The sequence below is a fragment of the Pongo pygmaeus genome, chromosome 10 (assembly GCF_028885625.2).
Source record: "Pongo pygmaeus isolate AG05252 chromosome 10, NHGRI_mPonPyg2-v2.0_pri, whole genome shotgun sequence".
Taxonomy (NCBI): domain Eukaryota; kingdom Metazoa; phylum Chordata; class Mammalia; order Primates; family Hominidae; genus Pongo; species Pongo pygmaeus.
Genome location: NC_072383.2, coordinates 102341642 through 102369438, shown reverse-complemented (window position 1 = coordinate 102369438; position 27797 = coordinate 102341642). Strand labels below are relative to the sequence as shown.

Genomic DNA, 27797 nt, shown 5'->3' with positions numbered 1-27797 from the left:
CATCTCTACTAAAAATACAAAAATTAGCTGGGCATGGTGGCGTGCGCCTGTGGTCCCAGCTACTTGGGAGGCTGAGGCAGGAGAATTACTTGTACCTGGGAGGTAGAGTTGCAGTGAGCTGAGATCGTGCCACTGCACTCCAGCCTGGGCGACAGAGCAAGACTCCCGTTTCAAAAAAACAAAAGTAAAAGGAGCTCTTGGCTCACAAGTGGTGTGGAGGTTCTGGCAGTAGAGAAAGGACGTAGGAGTACAATGTGGTTGTGAGTGGTTCCCAGTGCCACTCATAGGCCTTGTGAGGAAGATGCTTTTACTTCTGGGTCTCTATGCAGCCCTCAGCCATGGCCATTGTCTGTGATACCACACCATCCTGCTCTCTCTTCTGCAAGACCTAGACCAGAGCCTCCAATGCCTCAGGTCATGTTCACCAGCCACCTCTCCTTGCTCAGGGAGTCCTCTTATTCTCCTGTGATGTGCGGGGTTCCCCTCAGTGCCTCACACAAGACATCTCAGTTTAAAACACACTTGGTAGGTGCCACCTTCCAGACCGACTGAGTGTGAGCATCTGCCAGGGCTGAACGCTACTTCTCTTGGCAGGTTCGCTATGAGAGAAGGTTGTGAACCCACAGAGAGCCATGCACACACTTGCTTCCATAGCCGATTTAGCTGCCTGGATGGTTAGGGATGCTCTAGGCTACATTATGAAGTTGGGAGGTTTTGTTTTGGTAGTCCCTCTTTCCTACTGTCCCTGAGTTCGTTTCCTGGGCTCTGTGTTTGTCTCAGACTGAGCACATCAGCCCCACCAGGGCCCAGGGCTTCAGCTGCTGTTCCATAAGGTGAGAGTTCCCTGTTCCCTGGCTTGCTTTTCCATTTCCATTTCCCACGTTCCTCCAAGTCATTTTCCTCCCACCAGGCAGGTGACCTCTTGCTGCTTTTGCTTCCAGGAAGACTAGGATATTGGTCATCTCTTAACACTTGAGTGCAAATCAGTATTAACCCTTTCTAAAAGTCATTTAAAGGGTAACTACCTTTTAAAGAGTAGCCCAATTAAGGGAGGACCTAAGGGTACAACAGTGGGTGCTATATAGTAGTGGTGAGATGGTGGGCTGTGGAGTCTGATTGCCTGAGTTCATCTTTCATTTCTGCCACTTAGTAACAGTGAGAAGTTACTGTTAAGGTCAAGCACTTAACATCTTGATATCTCATTCATTTCCTCCTTGGTAAAATGAAGGAAATAACAGTGTCTTCCTGGCAGGATCTTTGTGAGGATTAAGAGATCCTATATGTAAAGAGCTTAGCAGAGAACCTGGCACACACTAAAAGAGTTTGATAAATTGAGTCATTCGTATTTTATTATTTTGCTCCCCAGCAGGTGTTTTTTGAGGCACTTGACACCACATACACCTCCTCTTACTCATATTAAAACCAGCGCTGTGAGCAGAGAACAGGACTTTCTTTACAGAAGCAAAAAGCTTGACTGTAGAACTGTTGCCTCGTAAAAGAAAAATCTAAACACATAGCATACTGACTGAGTCATCTGTCCTGCCTGGCTGCCCCACCCCAAATCACGAGACACTGAGTACTGCCGGGCCATTCCGCAAGGCCAGCCTTGATGACCATACATGGATGGCTTCCTCCAGGCCTCACTGTCAACAGCCAACCTTCGAAACAATGGAGTAGCCAGCCATCTCCTTGTTGAAGGTTATCCTTAGGTGACTGTGTCTTTCACGTTGGTTCAAACCAGGAGACATTTTGTTGTGTAACTTGACTCACCTCTCAAGCATGTGCAGACCCTTTGCCCTGGTGGCCAGGGGCCCTTGAGACAGCACTCATGCACCGCAGAAGTGATCCATGGGATCCTGAGGGCCTTGTAGAAGGGGTCTGGGGTAGGGTTGGACAAATGAGGTCAAATTAAAAAATTAAAGTTAAGAAAGCAGATCAGAGAAGAGTGAACAAAATGTTTTTAGAGGAAGAGTGACAGATTCTTAGTGAAATGATTGTCATCTACTTTCCCCCAACCATTTGCCCATCCATCTGTAGTTATCCTTCGGTCAGCATCCTTGGCACAGTCACCTTATGGAATGGCAGCTGAAGCCCTGGGCCCTGGTGGGGCTAATGTGCTCAATATGAGACGAGCATAGAGCCCAGGAACTTCTTCCCTTACCCAGCTCCGTTTTGTCTCCTCTTATGAAAGTCATCAGAAACAACCCCAAAGTGTCCTCTGCACTTTTGACCTTGTTGGCCCTCTCCTCCCAAGCATTTGACAGAGTTGAAACTGCACTCTCCTGGGTGATCAAGTCGGCTCAGCTTCTTTTGTGGGTTCCTTTTCTCTCCCTGCCTCTTGCCCAAACATAAGCATCCTCTTGAGTTTGGTTCTTGGGCTCTATGCTAGTCTCAGATGGAGTACATCAGCCCTACCAGGACCCAGGCCTTCAGCTGCTGTTCTGTAAGGTGAGTGCTCTTTGTCTCCATCTTCTCAGGCCTCTGTTAGCAGCAGCAGCCATATGCTTCCATCTGTTTACTGGACGTCTTCACTTGAGTATTCCACTGGCACTCCAGAGTCAATGTGCTCAAGACTGGACACATACACCCTCACCCCCTGACGGAATTCTCCTTCTCCCACCTCACTTGGTGCAGACACCGTGGCATCATCTTAACGATACATCTTAGCAATGTTTATCATCAGTCACTGTGCTGACACATTACACTGATTTTCTCATTTCATCCCCATAACAACTCTGTTATCTATATATATATTTTTTATTTATTTATTTATTTATTTTTGAGACAGGGTCTTGCTCTCTCACCCAGGTGGGAGTGTGGTCGTGTGATCATAGCTCATTGCAGCCTTGAACTCCTGGCTTCAAGTGATCTTCCCACCTCGGCCTTCCAAAGTGTTGGGATTACAGGCATGAAGTACTGTGCCCAGTCTATTATCCCCATGAGAACATGAGAAAGTTGAGGCTTAGGAGGCTGAGATGCTTGCTCCCCACCTCTTAGGTGGCGGGGCTAGGGTTAGCACCTGGGAAGTCTGATTGAAGAGCCCCTGAACCTGACCACTGTGGCCCACTGCCACATCTGCCTGACTTTAGAGCTTGAGCTCTTAACCACATCACTCTCTGCACACATAGCAGCCCCCCAGCACCCCCAGCATCAGCACCACCACAACCAGTGCAACACCACGCCCTAGCAAATCTCCCTTCGCACCTGTGGCCACTGTGTCAGCTCAGACCTTCATCGATCTTCTTCCTCCAGCCTAACTGGTCTCCCTGTCTGTGGCCTCACCTGTTTCAGTGTGTCCTCCACACTTCTGCCCAGGCAGATTCTAAAATGTGCATTTGATCATATCAGGCTCTTAATGAAAACTCTTCACTGTTAAAGTCAAAATCCTTAGGTTTACACTCAAGGTCCTTTGTGGGTGGACTCCTGCTTCGCTCTCCAGTCTCCCCTCCTACCTCAAAGAAATTCTCAGAGGGCAAGTGTTAGTCATACTCATCTTTGCTCCCTAGCCCTAGCACCGGCATTCAGTAAATGTTTGTTGAATGAATGAACGAATGCATGCCAGCCTTCTTTGATGCAAACTTAAATTAAATTTCTCTTTTCTAGATCCCAAAGGAAGCAAGTACTTAAATGTTATAAACAAGTGATAAAAATAAAGGAAAATGCAGAAACTCTGGCCAAGTCCTCACTCCTCAGGAAGCAGCTGAGCATCAGCCTCAGCGATACGTTGTGTAAATTAGGTAATCACGCTCATCTATTTGTTATAAGCAGGTGACTTTTCCCTTTGATTCACCTCATACTTTGCTTATTTTTTAAAAGTCTCCATTTTTGAACCAAGCAACTCCTGTTTCACAAACTTTAAACTATTTTTGCTACCTACTTATGTTCTCCTAGTAGGATAGGTATCTCTTAAAATCGTTTCCATCCCATTTTTCATTCTTTTGTAGGCTGAGCTCCTTGCTTGACCACACTCCTCCCCCGTCAGTGTAGGTTCCCACCTTTCTTCCACTTCTGTCCTAAGACATTGTTTCTACTGTATATGAATAGCTTTCCATTCCTTTTCATCTGTGATGCTAAAGTAACATGTGACCAGAAATAACGAGATGGCTTTTCACAAGGGCCCACCCTTGATTTTAGCTGTAAGACATTGGTCTCGGCTGTGCACAGTGGCTCATGCCTATAGTCCCAGCACTTTGGGAGGCCGAGGCGAGGTCACTGGAGGCCAGGAGTTTGAGACCAGCCTGGCCAACATGGTGAAACCCTGTTTCTACTAAAAATACAAAAATTAGCCAGGCATGGTGGCACACGCCTGTAGTCCCAGCCACTCAGGAGGCTGAGGCAGGAGAATTGCTTGAACTGGGAGGCGGAGGTTGTGGTGAGTCGAAATTGCGCCACTGCACTCCATCCTGGGCAACAGAGCGAGACTCCATCTCAAAAAAACAAAACAAAACAAAACACTGTCAGGGGTCCTGACATCTCATTGCCACAGGGCATTATCTGTACTTCAACCAAAACGAGTAATTTTCAACCTGGGTGATTTTGCCCCCCAGGACGAAAGTCTGGAGAAATTCTTGATTGTCATGACTGGAGCTGAGGGGGGAGGTTGGGAGATGGGAATGCTACTGTCATTTAGTGGGTGGAGGCCTGGGATGTGGCTGAGCATTTTACAATGCCCAGGAAAGGCCCTCACAACAAAAATTATCCACTCTCAAATGTCAGTAGTGCTGAGGTTGAGAAACCCTGACCTAAACCAGCTACTTTTCCCAGCTTGTGTGCTTATCATCTGTTTTACAAGAAAACATGATTGCTTTCAGGGTAGTCACTTGCTGATATCTGTAGGAAAGAATATTTTCAATGTGTAGATGGGAATATGTGTGTGCATTTTTTTTTCACTAAATATTTCTAGGCTGAAGCAGTTTTACAAACAGAAAATACAGATACAAATGTAGAGAAAGTTTATGGAGAAAGAACTAGTATATTTAATCTGATTGTTTCATATAATATTCTGTTATGTAACAGTTTTCGTGTCTGGTCTGTGATGGGAGGATAATATATTCATTTACTTTCAGATATGAAGGCATCTGTAATAATAGCAATTGCAGTGTTTTTTTTTTTTTGTGACTTCTTAAATAAGTCTACATTTCAGTTTTGCAGTCAATACTCACGGTGGTTAGACCAAGCATTTTCATGTGAGGAGTCATCTCTTGCTGCTATTTCTTGCTGTTATCTCCTGCTGTTGATTGAAGTTGATTCCTTTAATATAAGGCCCACTTCTGGCCCACAGGAACATTGTAGATGGTTAATCCAACTGCTAATGTGAGATTTGTGTGCTGTGGTTTCAATTGGTGAATGGTGACAGCAAATCAATATCTTCGGTACACAAAGGCAAGAGTGGAGGGAGGGAAACTAGTCTGTTTATGGAGACCTCTGAACCAGCTGTCCTTCAACATGTAACAGGTATTTTTAGTTTTCCTACCTTTAATGGAAATTTTCTATCTAAATGGAAATGTGCCTGAGTGGACTCCGTAAAATAAGAAGTAAGCCAGAGCTGCAAATTGTTGGGACTCCTCACCATTAATCATTTTTAAAGATGTCTTAGGTCCTCTGCAGTAAAAAGTGTTACCAAACGTTAGTCTTCAAAGCAGTTCACTTTGAGGTCAACAGCTATGTATTTTTGATGGGAGTTGGATTATATTATACTATGTATAATATAATATACATGTATAATTATGCATACTATGGTATACATATAATTACACTGCATTTATTCAGCAAGTCTTCAAGTACTTTATACCTTGTAATGCATATCAGAATGATATGGTGGTATTATCTTACCCAGCTAGGTTGTTGATCTGGGGTGGTTTGGGAGAATAATTTACCCTATAAAGAAAAACAATTCAGCTGGGTGTGCTGGCTTGCACCTGTAATCCCAGCACTTTGGGAGGCCTAGGTGGGAGAACTGCTTGAGCCCAGGAGTTGAGACCAGCCTCTGAGCAACATGGCAAATCCCCATCCCTACAACAGATACAAAACTTTAGCTGGGCATGGTGGCTCGCACCTGTAGTCCTAGATACTCGGAAGGCTAAGATGGGAGGATAACTTGAGCTAGGGAGGTCAAGGCTGCAGTGAGCCAAGATCCTGCCATTGCACTCCAGCCTGAGTGACAGAGTGAGATCCTGTTTCAAAAAAAAAAAAAAAAAGAAAAGAAAAGGAAAACAATCCATACCCCCAACCCCCAACTACCCACTTGATGTACATAGCATGAAGCCACCCACATGAAGGCAACTGAAATGATTGCTTGCATCTGCCTTTGTGACTTTGGATTGTGGCTCATATACAAAACTACTATTAATATTTGCTTCCTTTGTCTGTAGCTTGTCTCCATTGTGGGGCAGATCCTTGGGTGCCCTGCAGGGGAGATACCCATCACTTTGAAGTGGTCCCCTAGGTTATCCAATGTGACTTTTATGAATGCCATGTGGCTTGTATTTTAATTCATCCCAAACATACCTTCTAAATTTGGTAAAAATCTGTCTTGGTCTTTTCTGGATGCAGTAACAGATAAAGAGACAAATAGATGGACACGAGGTTGCCCATGCTTAAAGGATTGTACTAAGTGCTCTGCAGGATACAAATACAAACAAGATAACTTCTGTCTTCAACTTCAAGCAACTTATTTTTTTTTTGTTGTTAGGTGGCAATATAAACCTATAATAAAAAATATAGCACATTAAAGATTTAAAGCATAGCCTGGCTGGAGGGGATTGAACTGGGTTTTGGTTTTATCTTGGCCATAATCAGCTGTGTGACCTGCAGCAAGTCACAATGCCTCTGGCCCAAGTCTGTCCCTGGGCCCCATCTGTAAAATAAGCGTGTTGCATTCTTTAAGGTCCTCAACAGAGTTAATATTCCATGCCTAAGTATGAAGGAAGACCATGATCAGTAACAAGAGGATGTTCAAGGAAAATCTCTTGGAAGGGATCCTTTAGGAAGTGGAGGGCATAGATTGTCAGAGAAAGGGGGCAATTCTAGGTGGGAAAACTACGGAAACAGAGGTAGGAATAAATAGGATGTGAAGGGGATCAATTGAGAGCTGCCAAGAGGGGCTATGAGGAAGCATCAGGACAGAGGAGGTGTGTGGAGTGGGAGATAAACAAGAAGAACAGACAGTGGTGGGAGAGTTGAGTCAGTGTGCTGATTTGAAGGAAATTCTCTCCTGTAGGGAAGTGGAGACTCAAGACTGAGGAAGGCTTGGGGGCCAGTGATCCTCTAATGGGCTTGGCTTGTTCTATTTAGGAAATTGTTTTGGAAACTCTTGAAAATTGTTTACAGCTCATCAAGGCTGTCTAAAGTCTGTCCACAAATATGCAGTGAAGAGTTCCCTGTCCATCTTATGGAATTTAACCCTTACCCTTGTCACCCTCTAAGGTACTAAAGTAAATAGCACAGGTTGAGCATACTTAATCCAAAAGTCCAAAATCTAAAACTTTCTGAGTGCTGACATGATGCAAAAAGGAAATGCTCATTGAAGCATTTCAGATTTTGGAGTTCTGGGATTAGGGATGCTCAACTGGTAAGCGTGATGCAGATATTACAAAATCTAAAAAAATCAGAAATCTGAAACCCTTCTGGTACCAAGCATTTTGGATAAGGGATACTCAACCTGTACTTTACTACTTGAAATTATATATTTATCTGTTCACTAGGGTTTTTTTTTCATTTATCTGTTCACTAGGGTTTTTTTTCATCTCTCTTGCTATAAAGAAGAGACATGATCTGTCTTCTCCACCATTGTATACCATGCTCTTAGAACAGTGGATGGCACTTAGCAGGTACTCATAAACACTTGCCAAGTGAATGAATGTAGGATAGAGGAAATGCCTTAGCTAATTCAGATTTACCCTCCCACTTTAGAAGTGCAAGTATTGATTATTAAGGGCATTTGAATGTTAATTACTTATATTCTTGTCATTCATTTATTAATTATAATATTTACTGCACCTATTAAGTGACAATCTCTATGTTGGTTCCTGGGAGTATAACAATAAACCAGACCCATTGAGACCAACACTGCCTTCCCTGAGCTCACATTGCGGGAGAAGGCTGTCAGGCAACTTAAATACACAGTTTAACTGCAATTGCGGAAAGTGTTACCATGGAGACAGCAGTTAGACAACTAAATACACAATGGCTTAACTACAGTTGGGGAAAGTGCTATCATGGGAAAATACAAGTACTAACAGGTGACCTTGATCTGTCAGATGGAGGGGCGTGGATTGGGGATGCATCTCAGGAAGTGATGCTGAAATTGGATCTGCAGGATGAGAGGTGGCTCACTAGTAGTGGGAGAGAGGGAGGAGAAGAGTCATCCAGGCAGTAGGAACAGAATTTTCGAGGCTGGGAGGAGTTTTAAGGGCCCGGAGTGCAGAGAGCAATGTGGGGAAGGAGGTGCATGAGGAGGACATTGGAGAGGTGTTGGGCGGGCTGGGTCACAGGCCTCTCAGGCCCAGTCAAAGATCTGGGGTGTTACCATAAGAGCAACTGAAACCAGTACAGGATTTTTGCAAAGTAGGTAAGTGTGAGGAACCCAGAGCCTTTCCTCTAGCATAATCTTCACAAGAGCTTTCTAATATTATATTCTAAGATCATTTTGTGAATCCAGAATCCATGAAAGAGCACAAAGGACATGTTTGTGACACTCATTTTCTCTTCCTTTCTGAGATGCATATTTTAACCTCTCAAACAGACTGTGAACTCCTGAGGGCAGGGGCCTTATTATGTATTCTTTGCATCTTTGAAACATCAGAAACAGCGCTAGCTGTACGTAGATGGGTGCTCTGTCACTGTAGGTAGGCTGAGAAGTGGATAAGCAGGTTCTTTCTGGGTAATTTGTTTTGGGTTATCCAACAGAAATGATGGCTCTGCTCCAGGCTAACAGTATTGAAAGAAACAACCCAATTGTACTTTTATCTATGGAAAACAATGATCTTTAGATGACTTTTCAGATTTCATTTTAGAGTTCAGGTTAATGAAAATTGCTAGCTTGAATGTCATGACACCTTTCTTGATCTTTTATTATTTTACTTTTTTTTTTGAGACAGTCTCTGTCACATAGGCTCTGGAGTGCAGTGGCGTGATCATAGGTCACTGTCATCTCAAACTTCTAAGCTCAAGTAATTCTCTGGTCTCAGCCTCCCAAGTAGCTAGGACTATAGGCATGCGCCACTATGCCTATTTTTAAAACATTTTTTGTAGAAATGAGGTCTCGCTATGTGACCAGGCTGTATTATTACATTTGAGCAACATGTATAATACAGTGTAATCTTCCAAGGGGTATGAAAATAGTGGGCTTCCAGCAATTTGTGATAATTAAGATTTTAATTATAAAATCACATTTTTATATATGAGATTATAGTAAGCACATATTAAGATGACAGATTTGTGAGAGGGTGACAAATCCAGTTTCGAGTACAAATGTTAACCTAATAAGACTATTAATTCTAGAGATTTCAGTGGGAACCCTAACTATAAAATGAAGGTTTTTGTGATTAATGTTCCAAGCTACCTCTGACACAGAGCAATCTCATTGCTCTCCTTTGATGAGTGTTTTACATTTGGCTATTGAGACACCACATAAGTGGGACAAAAGAACAGAAATGTGGCTTTTTCATGTTCCATTATATCAAGCTGAGTGTTCTGTACTGAACTGTTTGTTTTGGATGAAGTGTGGTAGATGAACATTATGTTACTTCTCTCTCCCTGGGATTCTGTTTAAAAGAAATGCCAACCGTCTTAGGCAAATTTAGAAGGAAGAAATTAAACAAAGGGTCTAGTGTCTAGTGGGTGACTCTCAGCCCCTCTGAGAGTCAGTCCCTTCTCTTTGTTTCAGTTTTAAATTCCCTCTCAGTTCCTTCTCTTTATTTCATTTTAAAATTCCCAGCTCAGCCAGAACCCTCTTCAACTATAGCAGTTGGTCTCTTAATCCAAGTCAGATAAATGATACAGACAAACCTTACATTTTAACTTAAATATAAATCCATTCTTTCTCCAGACTTTTAAATGTGTAATTAAAATATCTCTCTCTCTTTCTCTTTCTCTCTCTTTAATGGGTCCTCTGATTGGAATTAGATGTCATCTTCTCAAAATGCATCACCCTCCATTTCTAGTTTTGGTTTCTGAAGGGTGACAACAATTGTGATGCAGTCTGTGTGCAGTATCCTTCTAAGTTGCCGCCTTTTTCCCCCTCAATCTTTTGCAGTTGTCTTGTCCACTCACAATTTGGACTTATTTTTCTTAGCAGCTCAGGGTATTGAGCCTTTCCCAAGAATTCAGTCTGGTTTTCAGAGAAAACAACTCCTTTTTATCTCATACTTATATCTTATTAGTCTGTATTGCAGTCAATTAAATTACCTAATTAGATTGACATACTCAATTGACTCTGGGGTATACCAGAACCCAACTGTTGGGAACAGAAGTATGCCAGCAAAGTAGAGATAAGCCTGCTAGCTGCAAGCATTTAGTGTTACCTGGATATTGGGGAGTATGTTTTATAGAAGAAATGGAGAACCCTGGTTAATCCAGAAAACCAGTTTATGTGTGTTAACAGAGCTTACTTTTTATTTGTGTAGGCTTAATCATTTTTAATAGTTTATATATTTGTAAACCCTATTGGCTGCAAAAAAAAAGTCAAGTAGGCCTCATAAACTTAGAAAACTTTTAAACCTGGAAAGGGCTCTAGAGGTCACTGAACTAATTTTAAAGCTGAGGGAATAGCAGATATATCACATGACCTGCCCCAGTACATTTGATCAGAGAATTCTATGGATTAGATATTATAATCATCGAGGCTCACAAAGACCAGGCACAGCTAGTAAGTAGACCTAAGACTTGGCATCCATTTCTCTGACCCCAGTCCCAAGCCCTTCCCGCTGTTTGTGAACTCTAGGAGTTTGTGGTATTGTTGGGGTGACAAGCACATGAAGAGAAGTACAATCCAGTGTGTTATGTACTATGACGGACACTGGAGAGGGCACAGGGACGCACAGAAACGAGGCAAGAAGGAAGACTTTCCAGAGACAGTGGCTTGGGCTGTGAGTTCTGACAGGTGCCTGGTGAAGAAGTTCACGATGAGCATTTTCGGTAAGGAGAATCAGCATGAACAATGTCAAGGAAGGGAGAACTTGGGTGGTTTGAAACTCTGGAATGGGGAGAGTTGGGGAACGATGCTGGAGGAATCAGCAGGGTTTACCAGGCTCAAGGGCTTCACAGGGAAGCTGCTGTAGGATTTCCAGCACTAAGGGGCATGAGTAAGTTTGTGTTTAAGATACAACAATCTTGTGACCAAATGGGGAATGGAATTGGTAAACTAAGAGGGGATGGTAGAAATAGAGAGAGAGTGTCAGATTTGAGACTTAGTAGGTAAATCCAACAGGCTTGGTGCTTGATTGGATGTGGGAGGTGAGAGAAAGCCAAAAGCATTTCCCAGTTTACGACTATATCATAGGTCAGTGCACCTGGGTGCATGATGCTGTTGGCATTGCAAGAGAGGGAGCATAGTTTGGTAGGGTGGGGTGCAAGCCACAGTGAGCTAATTTGGGGTCTGTTGAGTTTGAATTTTCTATCCAAGTAGAGACATTCAGTAGGCAGTAGGAGTATGAGTCTGGTGTTTAAGAGCTTGAAGACTGAGCCAGAGAAAACATTTGGGAGTCCTTAGTGTACACTTGCTGGCTGAACTCAGTAGAATGGTTGAAAGAAGCAAGAAGAATGTAAGACAAGACAATGGCCAGAGATAGAACTTGGAAGAATGCTAGTATTTAAGGGGTGAGAAGAGGAAAGGGCTGTGGTAAAAGATGAAGAATGGCTCCAGAGGCAGGCCAAGAAGCAGTCAAATCATTGAAGCCAAGAGAGGAGAGTGTTGAGAACTGACTACCAGATTGAGAACGGACCGCTGTGTTCAGCAACACAGAGATCGCAGGAAATGTTCAATTTTGGTGGTAGAGACAAAAGCCTGTTTAAGAGAGAACAATCTATTCCCTCTGCTTAAAGATGGAGCTCCTGCACAGGCCCATCTCCTTCAATTGGTGCAGTGAGTTCATACAGAACTGGGGAATACAACAGAGGACGCTACTTGCCATCTGCAACCAGGTCCTTTTGAGCCAGACTAGGCCACGGTTTCAGTGGAGAGAGGTAGGGGAAAGGACCCCTTAACCTCTTTTACTGTTTTCTTTGGAGCAGAAATTGAGGGCCCATGGCGACATCCAATTGCAACCTTTTACTTTATTTGGGACAATGATACACAGCTTTCTCCCTAACTTGTTTATAGATACACACATTTATGGAAAGAATAAGCAAACACTTCTAGGTTAAGTTCATAGTTAAAAAAAAAAAAAAGAATGAGCGAACACACTTTGTTTCTCAAACTTAAGGATTTTGGACAAAGAAACTTTAGACACAGCCTAATTATCAAACAAAAAGAAACGTTCAACAAAGAGCCTTTAGATAGTGCCAAACCTTCCTTCCTCTTTACAATTGCAGCCCATCTTCTAGAATCTAGACAGAGACTATGGGCTGTGATTGTCCTCACTTCTTAATCCCATTCGCTCTCAGCACAGAATAACTCAGTGGATGCTGCCCAGTAATGAACTACCCCTCCCAGGGGTGGTTCATCCACTGAGTTATTCATTCAGGGAAACTTCCTGAGACCTCTGTCAACACTGGAGAGATTTCACTGTTACCTGGAGACAACTGCCTGGATTGTTGCTGTTGGCCTGGGAAAAAAGTAAACATCTCTCACACTGGACTGGCATTGCAAAAATCTGCCTGTTAGATGACAGCAAATATATGAAGCAAGAGGAACAGGACTTAATTTTAATTTCAGTAGAATAAAAATTAGGAAAAATTGTGCTTTAGAAGAGTACTTAATAGGATAGAGGACTATCTTTGGATGAAATATCTTGTTTTGTTTTTCTAAGGAAATAATAAATATTCCACCATCTTTTTAATGTTAAGCACTGAAAATAAAGTGGGGAGACTAGGAAAACTTACTACTTAAAATCTGAGAACAGATTCGTAAGAGTGTTCCTCGGACCTTCCCCCCATCCCCACCCCCAATTCACATTCCACTGGAAATAAGATGGGTGCGGCTCTGTCCAGAAGTACAACATAGAAAAGGTAACTGATGCTTTCTTTCTAGATGTATTTTTATGGAAAATCTTCCCTGGAACCAACAAAACAGGAAGAATAGTGTTCTCTTTTCTCACTTCTAAAAGTTATAGTCCTGGATCCTAGGGACCTGAGTTGGAATCCCAGTTCTGCTATCTTCTTGGCTTGTGGACAATTGAGACTCTCTGAGTCTCAATTTTCTTACCAATCAAGTGGTTATAATATAGTCTACCTATAGGGTAATTGTGAAGATTTAATGATATAATATATGCAGAACAGCCAATAGAGTACAAAATTAAATGTTAGGTTCCCTCCCCATCCAGGGCAAAGGTTTAAGGTGGGAAGAGGTTCAGTGACATCTCTCCAATTTAAATTCACCCATTCTGGTCTTTCCTCTTTCCTGGGTTGGGAGAACTGACCGGGTTGACCTAACTGGTACCAGCTCCAAGAAAAATGGAATAAACTGGGGGTGGGGATGAGGCAAGAATGTCCTTTCCCTGGCTTGCTTGCTGCCTGAGTCAGATTGCATCCAAGAAAGTTCTGAGGTCAAAGCTATAGGTCAGGTCTAGAATGGGTCACCAGGGAAAAAGGGCATGAGGAGTTGTGTGTGGCCAAGAGAGAGGCGGGTAGCAAAGGCATGAAGTAGTGTATGCAAAGGGCACCAGAAACTTGTCCTCATGAAAATCTCAATCCCATAGCAAGTCACATTCTCTTCAGGGGACTTGGGCAGAATGAAGAGAGTCAGTCACACCTGTGAATCTGGTTATTGGTGCCCAGAGAATCTCTGAGGATGGGTTCTGTGTTTGCCACCACATGACACATCCAGTTTCTATTTTTCTCCACTTTTCCTTTTAAGGCCAATGCAACTTGGTTGTCAAGAACAGGGTAATTCACAAGTGTCTTCTGCTGAGCTAGACTGAGGCACCTGGGAACATCACAGGGAGTCATGAAAATAGTTCAAAAAGAAGAAACATAGTCACAGATCGCTAAGCAGAGACAGCAGCTGAAATTTCCTATAGGATTTCCAGAGAAAGCTTCAGGCAATGTGAGATACAGGGTCTGATCCATGAAGCAGTGCCACAGAGAGAGAACATCTCTGCGAGCAGAAGCCACGGCTGATATTCAGAAGCACAATCCAGAATGGGGAAGAGGCAGCCTAGTGTAGCAGTGCAGGGCACGGACTTGGGGATGAGGCTGACCCAGGACTGTTCTTCCACGAACTAGAACAAGTTCCTTAACCTCATCCAGCATGCTCATCTTTAAAAGACAAGTAAAATGAAACACGCGCTAAAAATTCTCTGGAAAGACACATTAGAAACTAACGTCAGTGATTCCATTTTAGAAGACTGCACAGATGGAGACAGAGAAGGGAGAGACACTTTTCACTTTACAGTTTGATACATTTTCATTTTTGAACCAGGTGGACAGGTGATGATAATTTATACCTTATAAGATTACACAGTCCTGACAGATGGTATTTATATATATTTGCTGTTGTTGTTAATACAGGAACACTGATTGGGTCATCTGTCAGTGTTTTTAGCCTTTACACAGGCAGCAGTCTCTTTATCACATTTCTAAGCCAGTGCCTTACACACACCAGCCTTATGTTATGTTTATAATCAATGGTATAAGTTCAGCCCCTTAAAAGCAGTCTTGTAAATGGGTAAAATGAATAAATAGGTACCATCTGCAAGTTAGATTGTAAAATGGATTGTTTTTATTTTAACAAATTTTAGAGAATTCAATTTTATTATTATTATTATTTTTTAAGATGGAGTCTGGCTCTGTTGCCCAGGCTGGAGTGCAGTGGCACGATCTTGGCTCACTGCAACCTTCGCCTCCCGGATTCAAGCGATTCTCCTGCCTCAGCCTCCCAAGTAGCTGGGATTACAGGTGCGTGCCACCACACCCAGCTAATTTTTGTGTTTTTAGTAGAGACAGGGTTTCACCATGTTGGCCAGGCTGGTCTTGAATTCCTGACCTCAAGTGATCTGCCCGCCTTGGCCTCCCAAAGTGCTGGGATTACAGGCATGAGCCACTGTGCCAGGCTGAGAATTCAATTATTGACTATGGCAGTTTGAAAATTTTTTCTCAATTTTTTTATTTTGAAAAATTTCAAACCTTCAGAGAAATTTCAAGAATAGTATAGTGAAAGGTCATATAACCTTTACCTATCTTCATCAATTGTTTTTTTAAATTGTTATTGTTATTTTTTATAGAGACAGGGTCTCCCTATGTTTCCCAGGCTGGTCTCAAATGGCTGGGCTCAAGCAATCCTACCTCCCCAGCCTCCCAGAGGGCTGGGATTACAGGCATGAGCCACCCACCACACCTGGCCCACCAATTGTTAATATTTTGCCACATTTGTGTTCTCTCTTTCATATACAGGCACAGAAACATACATACATATTTTTTTTTCTGAACTATTTGAAAGTTAGTTGCAAACATGACACTTTTATTTCTAAATACTGTACTTCAGCATATGTCTTCTGAGTACAGGGACATTCCCCCATATAACCACAATAATCAAACCCAGGAAATTTAACTATTACCTAAGACTATTATCTAACTATAGTCCATATTCAAATTTCCCCAAGTATCTAGTAATGTCCTCTATACCTGTTAACTTATTGAGGATCTTGCATTGCATTTGTCTCTTTTAGTCTAGATTTAAGTACCTTTGTTTTGTCATTATGACATTGACTATTTTGAAGAGTTGAAGTCAGGTTCCATCCTCCCATCCCTATCCCAATATCCTTCAATTTGTATCTGTCTGATTCTTTCTTTCTATTTTTTTGAGACAGGGTCTCACTCTGTTGTCCAGGCTGGAATGCAGTAGTGCAGTCTTGGCTCACTGCAACTTTGGCCTCCTGGTCTCAAGCGATCCTCCCACCTCAGTCTCTCAAGTAGCTAGGCTATAGTCACGTGCCACCATGCCCAGCTAATTTTTGTATTTTTTGTAGAGATGGAGTTTTGCCATGTTGCCCAGGTTGGTCTTGAACTGGGCTCAAGTAGTCTACATGTCTCAGCCTTCCAAAGTGCTGGGATTACAGGCATGAGCCACTGTGCCCAGCCTGATTGTTTCTTTATGATGAGACTCAGGTTAAATATTTTTGGCAGAATATTACAAATAAGTCATGTTCCAATGCCACCTTTTATAAATGTTTCTTATCCTTCTCTTTTAAATGTGTGAAGCCAGGAATAATAAAAAGTCTAATAATCTTATTTTCAAATATCTAGCAGGTCATTTATTGGCAAGTGACTCTTGTCGTCACATCATGATTGAGGCAGTAGGCTATTTGTACAGATCACTTGATTTAAGGGTGATCCACCTGGGATCTTCTCATTCATCAGTCCATGGAATCCTGCAGTGAGTTTCTGTTTCATGTTCCAAACAGAAATATGCTTCTGGTTATTCATGCTATATATATGACCTCTTGACAACTTTTGATCTTTTGCAGCCTTCTGAGAGAAATTGAGTGGATCTGGAGCCGGAGATGTTGGCCTCAAGGTATGAGCCAGCAACATTCTGAGGGTTCTAGGAATGGCTTCTCATTATGGGAGCACTTGCTTAAATTAAACTACCACAGTGCTCAGAGTTCTAATACAGTGAGCTCTGCAATGTGCATGAATGCAGATAAATTACACAGGGCTAGAAGAATGGACTTGGCACCTCAGACAATTTCAGATAAATCAAAATGTGCTCCTGGAAAAGGGAAAAAGAAACCCATTATTTGCATATCTGCTGAGGAAAAGATACGACAGAAGACACAAAATAATGCTGAAATATGGAATGGCTCAGGAAAGGAAGCCTCAAAGAAAAAGACAGACTATTCCTCTAACATTTTATCTTTGGGTAAAATTAATGGTTTAATAAAGCTTTCAAGGCAAAGAATTTTGTTAGCTAAAAGCGAGACTGGAGAAGGCGAAATCACCACCATTTACCACCATCCCTTGCCATGGCCTGTTAGCACAAAAAACCCTGGGGAATCTGAGTTCATATCAGAAAAGTGGCTTTTTCATAGCCCAGATTATATTTCAATATCTCAGAAGTCTTTTTTGCAGAGAAGATTTCACATTGAAACAAAACTGTTGAAGACCTCAAATGATATTAATAAAGAATAAAAATGTATCATGGGCTTTTTGGCATCTGTTTTTTCCACTTGTCTTTAATTAGAACTCTTTTATTGGATATTTTGTTCTAAAGTACACAGGAAAGATAATAATCAAGGTCTAGAAATATGATTATTTAGGCACTTAAACACTGTAACTCATTTTACTTAAGGAGAACAATTTTTAGGTGATTCACATTTCTATGGCAGGTAGAGCAATGTTGATCTCATAGTGTTCCATATCCAAAAGTATACAGAAGCAATGTTATTAACATTCTAATTGTATTATTTTTGCATTGCTGTAGTTTATCTATTTTGAATTTATGAACTAATTTTCCATGTGAACAAAATTTACAATTGCTGTCACCAACCCTTTTTATGAAACATTAATTAAAAAATATATAATTTGGCATAAAACTAAAACCATAAAGTAAGTTTAAAGTACCAGAGCCCGTGTATTTGATATCATATCTGTTTTAAACATTTTATTGTCTCATTTTATCAGTGATTTGTAAAACATTAACCATTAACTGTTAAGGATTACTTATTGGCTACTTTCTTCCCTATCACCCACCTAAATCCTACATACTATATGTTAGGAGGCCAAATGGAAGAATGGGTTCAGTTGTGTGGTTTTAGGAAAGTTATTTCATCTTTCTTGGCCTCGGTTTCATTACTGTCAGCCTTCTGTATCTGCAGGTTTGCATTCGTGAATTCAACCAACCATGGATAAAAATATTAGAAAAAAAATCAACAATGAAAAGTAATACAAATAGAAAATACAGTATCACAACTATTTACAGAGCCTTTATATTGTATTAGGTATGAAAAGTAATTGAGGACTGGTGCATTGGCTTGCACCTGTAATCCCAGCACTTTGGGAGGCCAAGGTGGGCAGATTGCTTGAGTCCAGGAGTTCGAGACCAGCCTGGGCAACATGGCGAGACCCTGTCTCTACAAAAAAATACAAAAATTAGCTGGTCATGGTGGTTCACGCCTGTAATGTCAGCTACTTAGGAGGCTGAGGTGGGAGGATCGCTTAAGCAGAGGAGGTCGAGGCTGCAGTGCACTGCGATCATACATACCACTGCACTCCAGCCTGGGTGACAGAGAAAGACTCTGTCTTAAAAAAAAAAAAAAGTAAACAAGATGGTTTAAAATATATAGAAGTATATGTGTATGCAAATACTAGCCATTTTATATAAAGGACTTGAGCATCGCAGATTTTGGTATGTATGTGTGGGGCAGGTGTTCTGGAACCGATTCCCGGCAAGTATAGAGGGATGACTATATTGTAAAATTGGAGAAATTATGGAGTCTGCTTTTCAGGATTACTGAGAGGATTACATGAGATACTGCACACAGCAAGCCTTCAATAAATGGTAGTTTAACCCAGATGCCACATTTTTCCATGAAACACCTCCAGACCCCTCCATCCCACAACTGGAGCATACACTAATGCCTTGGGTTATTTGTCTTAAACTGTGTTCCACCCATTTCACACAAGCCAGTATGGTCTCCTTGGCAGAGTGCCAGCCTTGAGGGCTAGTCCTCCTATTCCACCTGCTCAAAATTAAGTAACCACAGGACAGCTTGGGAAGTCCTTGCTGTCCAGCGATTTTCAGCAGGGTTCTGGCTGGGCCACATCAGTCTTTCCTGCAGAATCTGTGTCTGACTCAGTCCACACAGAATTGCCCCCAGGCAGGGAGGTTGCGGTTCATTTGGCTTTAGTGGAACCACAGGCACAGGACGGGTGGAGCCTAGCAGGTTTGAGAGAAGGCCTGTGCACCGAGCCGTTAGCGTGGGCAGGGGCAGGAGCTGGGTAACCATGTTCCGAGGACCTCTGCCGCCAGGCGGAAACCTGGGCGGGGGGCGGGCATTGGCCTTCCAGGCTGTGTAATGGGAGGGCCCTTCAAACTTACTGAGGTCTTAAGGGGCTGGGATCCTCCAGCCCGACATCAGCCCACGAGTGGAGCCTCGGCCCAGCCACCCACTCACAGGTCCTGGATAAATCTAAGCTGGGGATCGGGGACGTCTCAGAGGGGCCCCACGATCCAGGGGAGGTCCAGACTGCCATTAATTAGAGTGCCAGAGGCCATTAAGGCGGAGAGAGGTCACCTTCTGGGGCCGGGGCCAGAGCAGCTGGGGTGGGAGGGGCGCTGTCCGTGTGGCCAGAGCTGGGGGTCAGTCCCAGAAGGCAGGAGGAAGGTGCGGCGGAGCTGGGCGGGCGGCGCTGGGGTCGTACCTCATCATTCCATCCCATATGGCCTGCGCGCCACCACACGCCCACCCCTGCGCCACCCTGAAACTGACCCCAGCAGGCTCGGCGCGGGGCCCCCGGCCCCGCCCCGCCCCGTCTCCGCCCCCGCCCCAGACCCGCCCGCTCCCCATCGACTCCGCCCCCGTTAGACCCCGCCTCCGACTCCGCCCACTCCCCGCCCCTCAGCGGCGGGAGGGCAGGCCTGCGCCGCCACGTGTTCCGACGCAGGAGCCGCACGCCTGCAGGGCAGAGCGCGGGTAGATCTTGGGCCGGGCAGCAGCAGTCGCAGAGCGGCGTGGCGGCGGTGGCGGCAGCGGGCAGCAGGCATGACCATGGCAGCGGCGGCGGTGGTGGCACGCGGGGCCGGGGCGAGGGCGGCGACAGCGGCGGCTTTGCGGGGTGGCTGCGGGACGGCGGCTCGGGGGCGGCCGTGTGCGGGCCCCGCCCGGCCCTTGTGCACTGCACCCGGGACCGCCCCGGACATGAAGCGCTACCTGTGGGAGCGCTACCGGGAGGCGAAGAGAAGCACAGAAGGTGAGTGAGGCGGCGACCCCGCCCCGGCGCCTGGGGCCCCTCCTGCGCGCTCAGCTGGGAAGCGGGCGCCCTAGGACCCGGACCAGCCCAGCTGCGGACCTCCAGGGCCTCCAGTCGCGAACCCCGGTGCCCACACCCCCAGCCGCAGGCAGCATCGCTGCTGCGGAGCGACTCGGGGAAACGCGGAAAAAGGCGCTCTAGAAACTTCACAACTCGCGCCTTTCCCCGGTCGGGAAAGCTGTTGTATATATTCTTGGGATTTTTAGCCCGAAATCTGCATCTGAGGGGCTTTGGGCCGCGCGGGGCGGGGGTTCCTCAGGCCTCCCTTGGGAGCCGGCCACTCCCACGCACCGTTAGGTGTTGTTATTCATCAATAGTAATAGTAACAGCCGAGTCGGGCTGGCGCAGAGATGCCCAGGAGCGGGGCTGCTGGGCAGGTGGCCGATCCCGAGGCTGGTCTGTTTTCCTTTTGGTGGGGGTGGGTTGGGATGGAGTGGGGGTGGGTTGGGATGGGGTGGGGTGGGATGGGATGGGATGGGATGAGATGAGATGAGCTGTGCGGTGTTCGAAAGAGGAGAGGTCCAGGTTGGGGAAGGTTCTGGGTTATCCATTAACCTCGGTGAGGAGGGGATTCTAAGGCTGTGAATGGGAACTTCATGGCCAGATGCACTCAGAATGAGCTTGGCTCGGTTGTTACTACTAATGAACTAATAAATACTAGTGCCAGGCACGTAGATTATCTCTAAATTGTTGCAGTAGTCTACGAAGGAGGTTCCACATCCCCATTCTATAGATGGGAAAGGCGAGACTCAGGTTTAAATGACCTGGCCAAGGTGACGCCTGAATTTAGGGACTGTCTCAGCTCCTAACCCACTGTCCTGTTTCCTGTGCTCCGTTGACCATTTGGGAACCAATAATCCATTGTCGCTGTTGCTTCCAAGGAGGATTCAGAACCGAAATTTGTATATTGGTTACTTCTTGTTGTGGAGGTGGCACATAGATAGGGAGAGATTATTTGGTGAGCAAGAACGTTTTATAGGATCACATTTTCCATTTTTTTGGCCAGAAATGAGTTTAATGAAAAAAGCAAATTGGAGTAATTTTCAGAGGGGACGTAAAATGACTAGCAATGCAGAATTCTATGAAATGGTGGCTTACTTTCTTGGTTTCCCTTTGCCAAGAGTTAATTTTGCTTTGGCTTTTGAAGCTGTTGTGTGGTATGGTGGAAAGAAGACTGGCTTTGGAGACATTGGGAATTTTGCAGGTCTTAAGAGATGAAAGGAATATAGAAGATTATCAAACCCAGCTTTTGGGCAGGCAAGTTTTTTTTAACTTGTAATTCTTATTGAGATAATTGTATATTTACATGCAGTTTAAGAATTAACACAGGGGCCAGGTGTGAGCTCACGCCTGTAATCCCAGCACTTTGGGAGGCTGAAGCAGGCAGATCTCTTGAGCCCAGGACCAGCCTGGGCAACAAAGGAAAACCCAGTCTCTACAAAAAATGCAAAATTTAGGCAGGCGTCGTGGCTCGCACCTGTGGTCCCAGCTACTTGGGAGGCTGAGTTGGGGAGGATCGCTTGAGCCTGGAAGGTTGAGACTGCAGTGAGTTGAGATTGCAACACTGTACTCCAGCCTGGGTGGCAGAGCCAGACCTTGTGTAAAAAACAAACAGAAAAGGACTAATAGAGGGAGATCTGGCATACGCTTTATCCAATTTCTCGCAGTGGTAACATTTTGCAGAACAGTAGTACATTATCACAACAGTATATATTGATACAGGCCACAGATCAGAGTGTCCTCATTTTATTTTTACTTGTATGTGTGCACATGCATGAGAGCACAGATGTATTTCTGTACAGTTTTCTCACATGTAGGTTCATGTATCCACCACCACAGTCAAGGGACTGAACAGTTCCTCCTAAAGATCCCTCATTCTGTCTTTATAGCCCCACCCATCTCCCCAATCATGCTCTCTCTTGTCCCCAATCCGTGGGGCACTATTTGTTCTCCATTTCTAAAATTTTGTCATTTCAAAAATGTTACACTGATGGAGTCATACAGTATGTAACCTTTTGGAGTTGTTTTTTTCCACCAAGTATAATTTCCTGGAGTTTTATCCAGTGTTATGTGTATTGTATCAATAGTGCATTCCTTTTTGCTGTTATTTCATGGTATGTACATAAAACAGTTTAACTGTTTGTTTAACCACAGATTAACTCCATTGAACCATTTACCCATAGTTCAAAGGACATTTGGGTTGCTCCCAGTCTTTGGCTGTTACAAATAAAGATGTTGTAAACATTTGCGTACAGGTTTTTGTGTGAACATACATTTTCATTTCTCTAAATGCCAAAGAGTACAATTGCTGGGTCAAATGGCAATTGCATGTTTAGTTTTATAAGAAACTGCAGGCAAAATTTTTGCCATCCTGATTTATGGACAAGGTTTGTTGCTTGCTGCCTGTGAGAACTGGGAGGTCAAAATAGGCTTGAGTTTCTTCATCTGTAAAATGGCGCTGCAGGTAGCACTAGCATCATAGGGTTCAGGTGAGGAATGGATGAGTCCATCCATGAAAGGCATTTAGGACAGTGCCTGGCACATGAGACAGCCGAAGCATGGGATGGTGAAGATCACCTTGTGATATGGTTTGGCTGTGTCCCCACCAAAATCTCAACTTGAATCGTATCTCCCAGAATTCCCATGTATTTTGGGAGGGACCCAGGGAGAGGTAATTGAATTATGGGGGATGGTCTTCCTTGTGCTATTCTCATGGTGGTGAATAAGTCTCATGAGATCTGATGGGTTTATCAGGGGTTTCCGCTTTTGCTTCTTCCTCATTATTCTCTTGCTGCTGCCATGTAAGAAGTGCCTTTCACCTCCTGCCATGATTCTGAGGCCTCCGCAGCCACGTGGAACTGTAAGTCCAAGTAAACCTCTTTTTCTTCCCAGTCCCAGGTATGTCTTTATTAGCAGCATGAAAATGGACTGATACAGTAAATTGGTACCAGTAGAGTGGGGTGTTGCTGAAAAGACACCTGAAAATGTGGAAGCGACTTTGGAACTGGGTAACAGGCAGAGGTTGGAACAGTTTGGAGGACTCAGAAGAAGACAAGAAAATGTGGGAAAGTTTGGAGCCTCCTAGAGATTTGTTGAATGGCTTTGACAAAAATGCTGATAGTGATATGAACAATAAGGTCCAGGCTGAAGTAGTCTCAGATGCAGATGAGGAACTTGTTGGGAACTGGAGCAAAGGTAACTTTTGTTATGTTTTAGCAAAGAGGTTGGTGGCATTTTGCCCCTGCCCTGGAGATTTGTGGAACTTTGAACTTGAGAGAGATGATTTAGGGTATCTGGTGGAAGAAATTTCTAAGCATCAAAGCATTCAAGAAGTGACTTGGGTGCTATTAAAGGCATTCAGTTTTAAAAGGGAAACAGAGCATAAAAGCTCCAAAAATTTGCAGCCTGACGATGCAGTAGAAAAGAAAAACCCATTTTTTTGAGGGGAACTTAAAGCCGCCTGCAGAAATTTGCGTAAGTAGCAAAAAGCCTAATGTTAATTCCCAAGACCATGGGGAAAATGTCTCTAGGCCATGTCAGAGACCTTCATGGCAGTCTCTCCCATTACATGCTTGGAGGCCCAGGAGGGAAAAGTGGTTTAGTGGACTGGGCCCGGGCCCCATGCTGTGTGTGCTGTGTCCTAGCTGCTCCAGCTATGGCTGGAAGAGGCCAATGTAGAGCTTGGGCTGTGACTTCAGAGGGTGGAAGCCCCAAGCCTCGTCAGCTTCCACATTGTGTTGAGCCTACGGGTGCACTGAAGTCAAGAATCGAGTTTGGGAACCTCTGCCTAGATTTCAGAAGATGTGTGGAAACACCTGGATGCCCAGGCAAAAGTTTGCTGCAGGGACGGGGCCCTCATGTAGAACCTCTGCTAGGGCATTGCGGAAGGGAAATGTGGGGTGGGAGCCCCCACACAGAGTCCCTACTGGGGTACTGCCTAGTAGAGCTGCGAGAAGAGGGCCACTCTTCTCCAGACCCCAGAATAGTAGATCCACCGACAGCTTGCACCTGCAGAAGCCACAGACATTCGACGCCCGCCCGTGAAAGCAGCTGGGAGGGAGGCTGTACCCTGCAAAGCCACAGGAGCGAAGCGGCCCAAGAGCATGGGAACCCACCTCTTGCATCAGTGTGACCTGGATGTCACGCCGATACAGGATGCATAAACATTCACACGTCCAAAAATCCCAGGTTAAAAAAGGAAAAAGGAAAAAATTCCAATTGAGGGACTTTGTACAAAGTATATAACCAGTACTCCTCAAAACTGTAGGTCATCAAAAACAGGGAAAAGTCTGAGAAACTGTTTTAGCCTAAAGAAGCTGAACAGACATGACAACTAAATGTAGTCCATGCAGAGACCTGGAGTCAAAGGAGATCATTTTGGAGCTTTAAAATTTGACTGCCTGGCTGGATTTTGGACATGCATGGGGCCTGTAACCCCTTTGTTTTGGCCAATTTCTCCCATTTGGAATGGCTCTATTTACCCAATACCTGTACCACCGTTGTATCTAGGAAGTAACTAGCTTGCTTTTGATTTTACAGGCTCATAGGCGGAAGGGACTTATCTTGTCTCAGATGAGTCTTTGGACTGTGGACTTATGGTTAGTGCTGAAATGAGTTAAGACTTTGGGGTACTGTTGGGAAGGCATGATTGGTTTTGAAATGTGAGGACATGAGATTGGAGGGACCAGGGGCGGAATGATATGGTTTGGCTCTGTGTCCCCACCCAAATCTCATCTTGAATAGCATCTCCCAGATTTCCCACGTGTTGTGGGAGGGACCCAGGGGGAGATAATTGAATCATGGGGGCTGATCTTTCCCATGCTATTCTCATGGTAGTGAATAAGTCTCACGAGATCTGATAGGCTTATCAGGGGTTTCCGCTTTTGCTGCTGCTTCATTTTTCTGTTGCTGCCGCCATGTAAGGAGTGTCTTTCACCTCCCGCCATGATTCTGAGGCCTCCCCAGCCATGTGGAACTGTAAGTCCAGTTAAACACCTTTTTTCTTCCCAGTCTCGATTATGTCTTTATCAGCAGTGTGAAAATGGACTGATATGCCGTTGGACCAGAGTTTGGGCTTTGATGTGTGACAGACCAAGGAGGATTTTGGAGTATGACAGCCGTGTTACTTTCCTCTCTGACCTTAGTTTCCTCCATTTCAATATGGGATTAACGTGGAGATTTTTAGTGTGTGCTTGGTACCCAGCAGATGCTCAGTAGATAGTAGCTATTATGATTAATTATGAAATAACTATCAGTCTTAGCATATTTAGTAAGAGGTGGAGGTGGGTTATTTAGCTCTAGAGTCTGGGTCTCCTTGTGATTAGGGCAGTGCCATAACTAGCTTTGTGGCCTTGAGCAAGTCACCTAATCCCTCCTGGCTTTGGTTTCTGTCTCTGTAAAATGAGGCCACTGCACTAAATAATATCCAAGTCTTTTTAAGTGTTTGAAGTATTCACGTGTTACAGGTACAGGATTCGGCGGACCCTATCTTCTCTTCATGCCCACAGCACAAATGCATGTGGTCCCTATTACCCCTGAGAATGTGGGGTAATTCATGAGGCTTTTTCTTCTTTGTCTTGTCCAGAACTGCACCATTCCTTCTCTCCTCTTGTTGAAGTCTGTGTGAATTTATGTGCCCAGCTTGAGTTCATCCAACAAGCATTTATTAAGCACCCAGCAGTGGATTTGAAGGCTGCTGGTTCACAGTTGGATGAGTCTGACAGGGAGGGTTCAACAGTGGCTGAGTTACTGCCTGTACAGAGCTGGGGACCAGTGTTGCATGGATGAGGATTCTGGTAAACAGATGAGTGACATTCTACCTCGGGGGAGGCAAGCAGCGAGGCCCAGGGGCTCAGGGATGCAGGAAATGTGTCTCTGAGGCTGACCCTTGAGCTGTGTCTTGTAGGAAGGCACAGTCAGAAGAAGTACTGATGAATTCATTTAAAACATGTAGATCTCCCCACCCCCAGTTGCAAGAGGACAAAATAATTTTATTTTCTTACTTTCTTTCTGGCCACTTGATCTGTTTCTTTCATCCAAACAATCTGTTCAGGTGTCTTCCCTTTGAAAGGCTCCCAGAGTGAAGCCTGCACAGGGAAAGGATGTTTTTTAAAGCTTTGTTTTACCCTTTCTCTTCCATCCTTCTTGTCATTTTAATTAAAAAGTTTTTTTAAAAACCTTATTTTTTAGATCAGCTTTAGATTTACAGAAAAATTACATAGTTTCTATAAGCCCTACACCCATTTCTCTTATTAATCTCTCACATTACTATATTTGTTCCAATTAATGAACCAATACTGATACATTATTCATAGTTTACTCAGATTTCCTTCGTATTTACCTACCCTCCTTTTTTTCTTTCAGCATGCCATCCAGGATAGCACACTACATTTAGTTGTCATGTCTGTTCGGCTTCTTTAGGCTGTAACAGTTTCTCAGACTTTTTCCTGTTTTTGATGACCTACAGTTTTGAGGAGTACTGGTTACATACTTTGCAGAATGTCCCTCAATTGGAATGTTTTCCTTTTTCCTTTTTTAACTTGGGATTTTTGGATGTGTGAATGTTTATGCATCCTGTGTCAAACTCAGCTCAAAAAAAGGTTCTTTATATTTTTAGGAAAACAAATAACTGGTTTAAACCTGTAGCAAAAACATTAGCTGCTGCAATTTTCCCCTGGAGCAGTGGTTCTCAGTGGGAGTTGGAGGGGGCAGTTTTGTCCCCCAAGGGATGTTTGGCAATGCCTGGAGACCTTTTTGTCACAGCCAGGGGAGAAGGGTGCTGCTGGCCCCTAGAGGCCAGGGTTGCTGCTAAACATCCTACAATGCACAGGGCAATATCCCATAACAAAGAATTATCTGGCCTCAACTGTTGGTAGTGCCAAGGTTGAGAATCCTCGTTCTAAAATGAATTCTAAGAAATCTGTGTGTGATCATAATTGACAGGGCTGGATATGCCTGTGTGTGGCCTCTTCTTTTCTGTTGTGCTTTATGTTGCGTGTGTGTTCTTTGAACTCAAGCTCTGGCCTTCCAGGTGTGCCCGTCAGATACTTGGCCTGTCCTGTTAGGTACAGAATGGAAGCCTTCCTACTCCTCCAAGACGGGTTGCTCCAACCTTGTATTTTGTTAGTTGCACAGATTTTTTTTTTTTTTTTCATTAGAATTAATCTTGGAGCCTGGTTTATTTAGAATGTTTCACTACTTGGCTGGGATTATAGGCTGTATTAAGTTGTGGAAAGAAGTATGGGGATTAGTTAGAAGCTTTTATAGGGTGTTGAAAGATTTATTCAAAGTTCTGGGTGGAGACCATTTACTAATCAGTCAAAAATTGTGTACTGTATTTAGTGAGGACTGTGTCTACATGATGATGTAAGCTTAGCATGTGTAAGCGTAAGACACAAGGATAATAATCATTCTGTATAATATGTAATGTTAAATACAGTGAATAGTAATAGTAAGCATAAGTTCCTCAAGGAACTGCATTGGGTTAAAGATACTCTTGAGATAATTTTAAAATTAGACCAATATTTCTCAGACTGTTTCACAATCTTTTGAGAGATGTGGTTAAAGAGATGTAGAAAATACATGTTAAAGAAGCTTCTTTGTAGCCGGGCTTTTCAGAGCTAGCTTCGGAGCCAGTGAGTCAGAGCCTTTGAAATGAATGAATCTCTAGA

At 43.9% G+C, this 27797-nt stretch overlaps 2 protein-coding genes across 9 annotated transcripts in view; both read left to right on the top strand.

Annotated features, from left to right (window-relative positions):
• Nucleotides 1-17293, top strand: part of LOC129010213 (putative tetratricopeptide repeat protein 41) — a 72271-nt gene extending 54978 nt beyond the window's left edge. Inside the window, 3 exon segments of the mRNA XM_054444168.1 lie at nucleotides 3604-3737; nucleotides 16402-16531; nucleotides 16623-17293. Of these exon segments, the coding sequence (XP_054300143.1) occupies nucleotides 3604-3737; nucleotides 16402-16531; nucleotides 16623-17286 (928 nt within the window). The 3' untranslated portion in view covers nucleotides 17287-17293.
• Nucleotides 17294-19759: 2466 nt separating this feature from the next.
• The window catches only part of NT5DC3 (5'-nucleotidase domain containing 3), a 90172-nt gene continuing 82134 nt past the window's right edge, over nucleotides 19760-27797 (top strand). For all 8 annotated transcript variants that reach the window (XR_010122682.1, XR_010122680.1, XR_010122678.1 and 5 more), the window contains exon 1: nucleotides 19760-20067. Coding sequence is in view for 1 of the 8 variants with exons in the window: in XM_054443476.2 (XP_054299451.1) it covers nucleotides 19860-20067 (208 nt within the window). In the remaining 7 variants the exon portion in view is untranslated. The remainder of the gene's footprint in view (nucleotides 20068-27797) is intronic.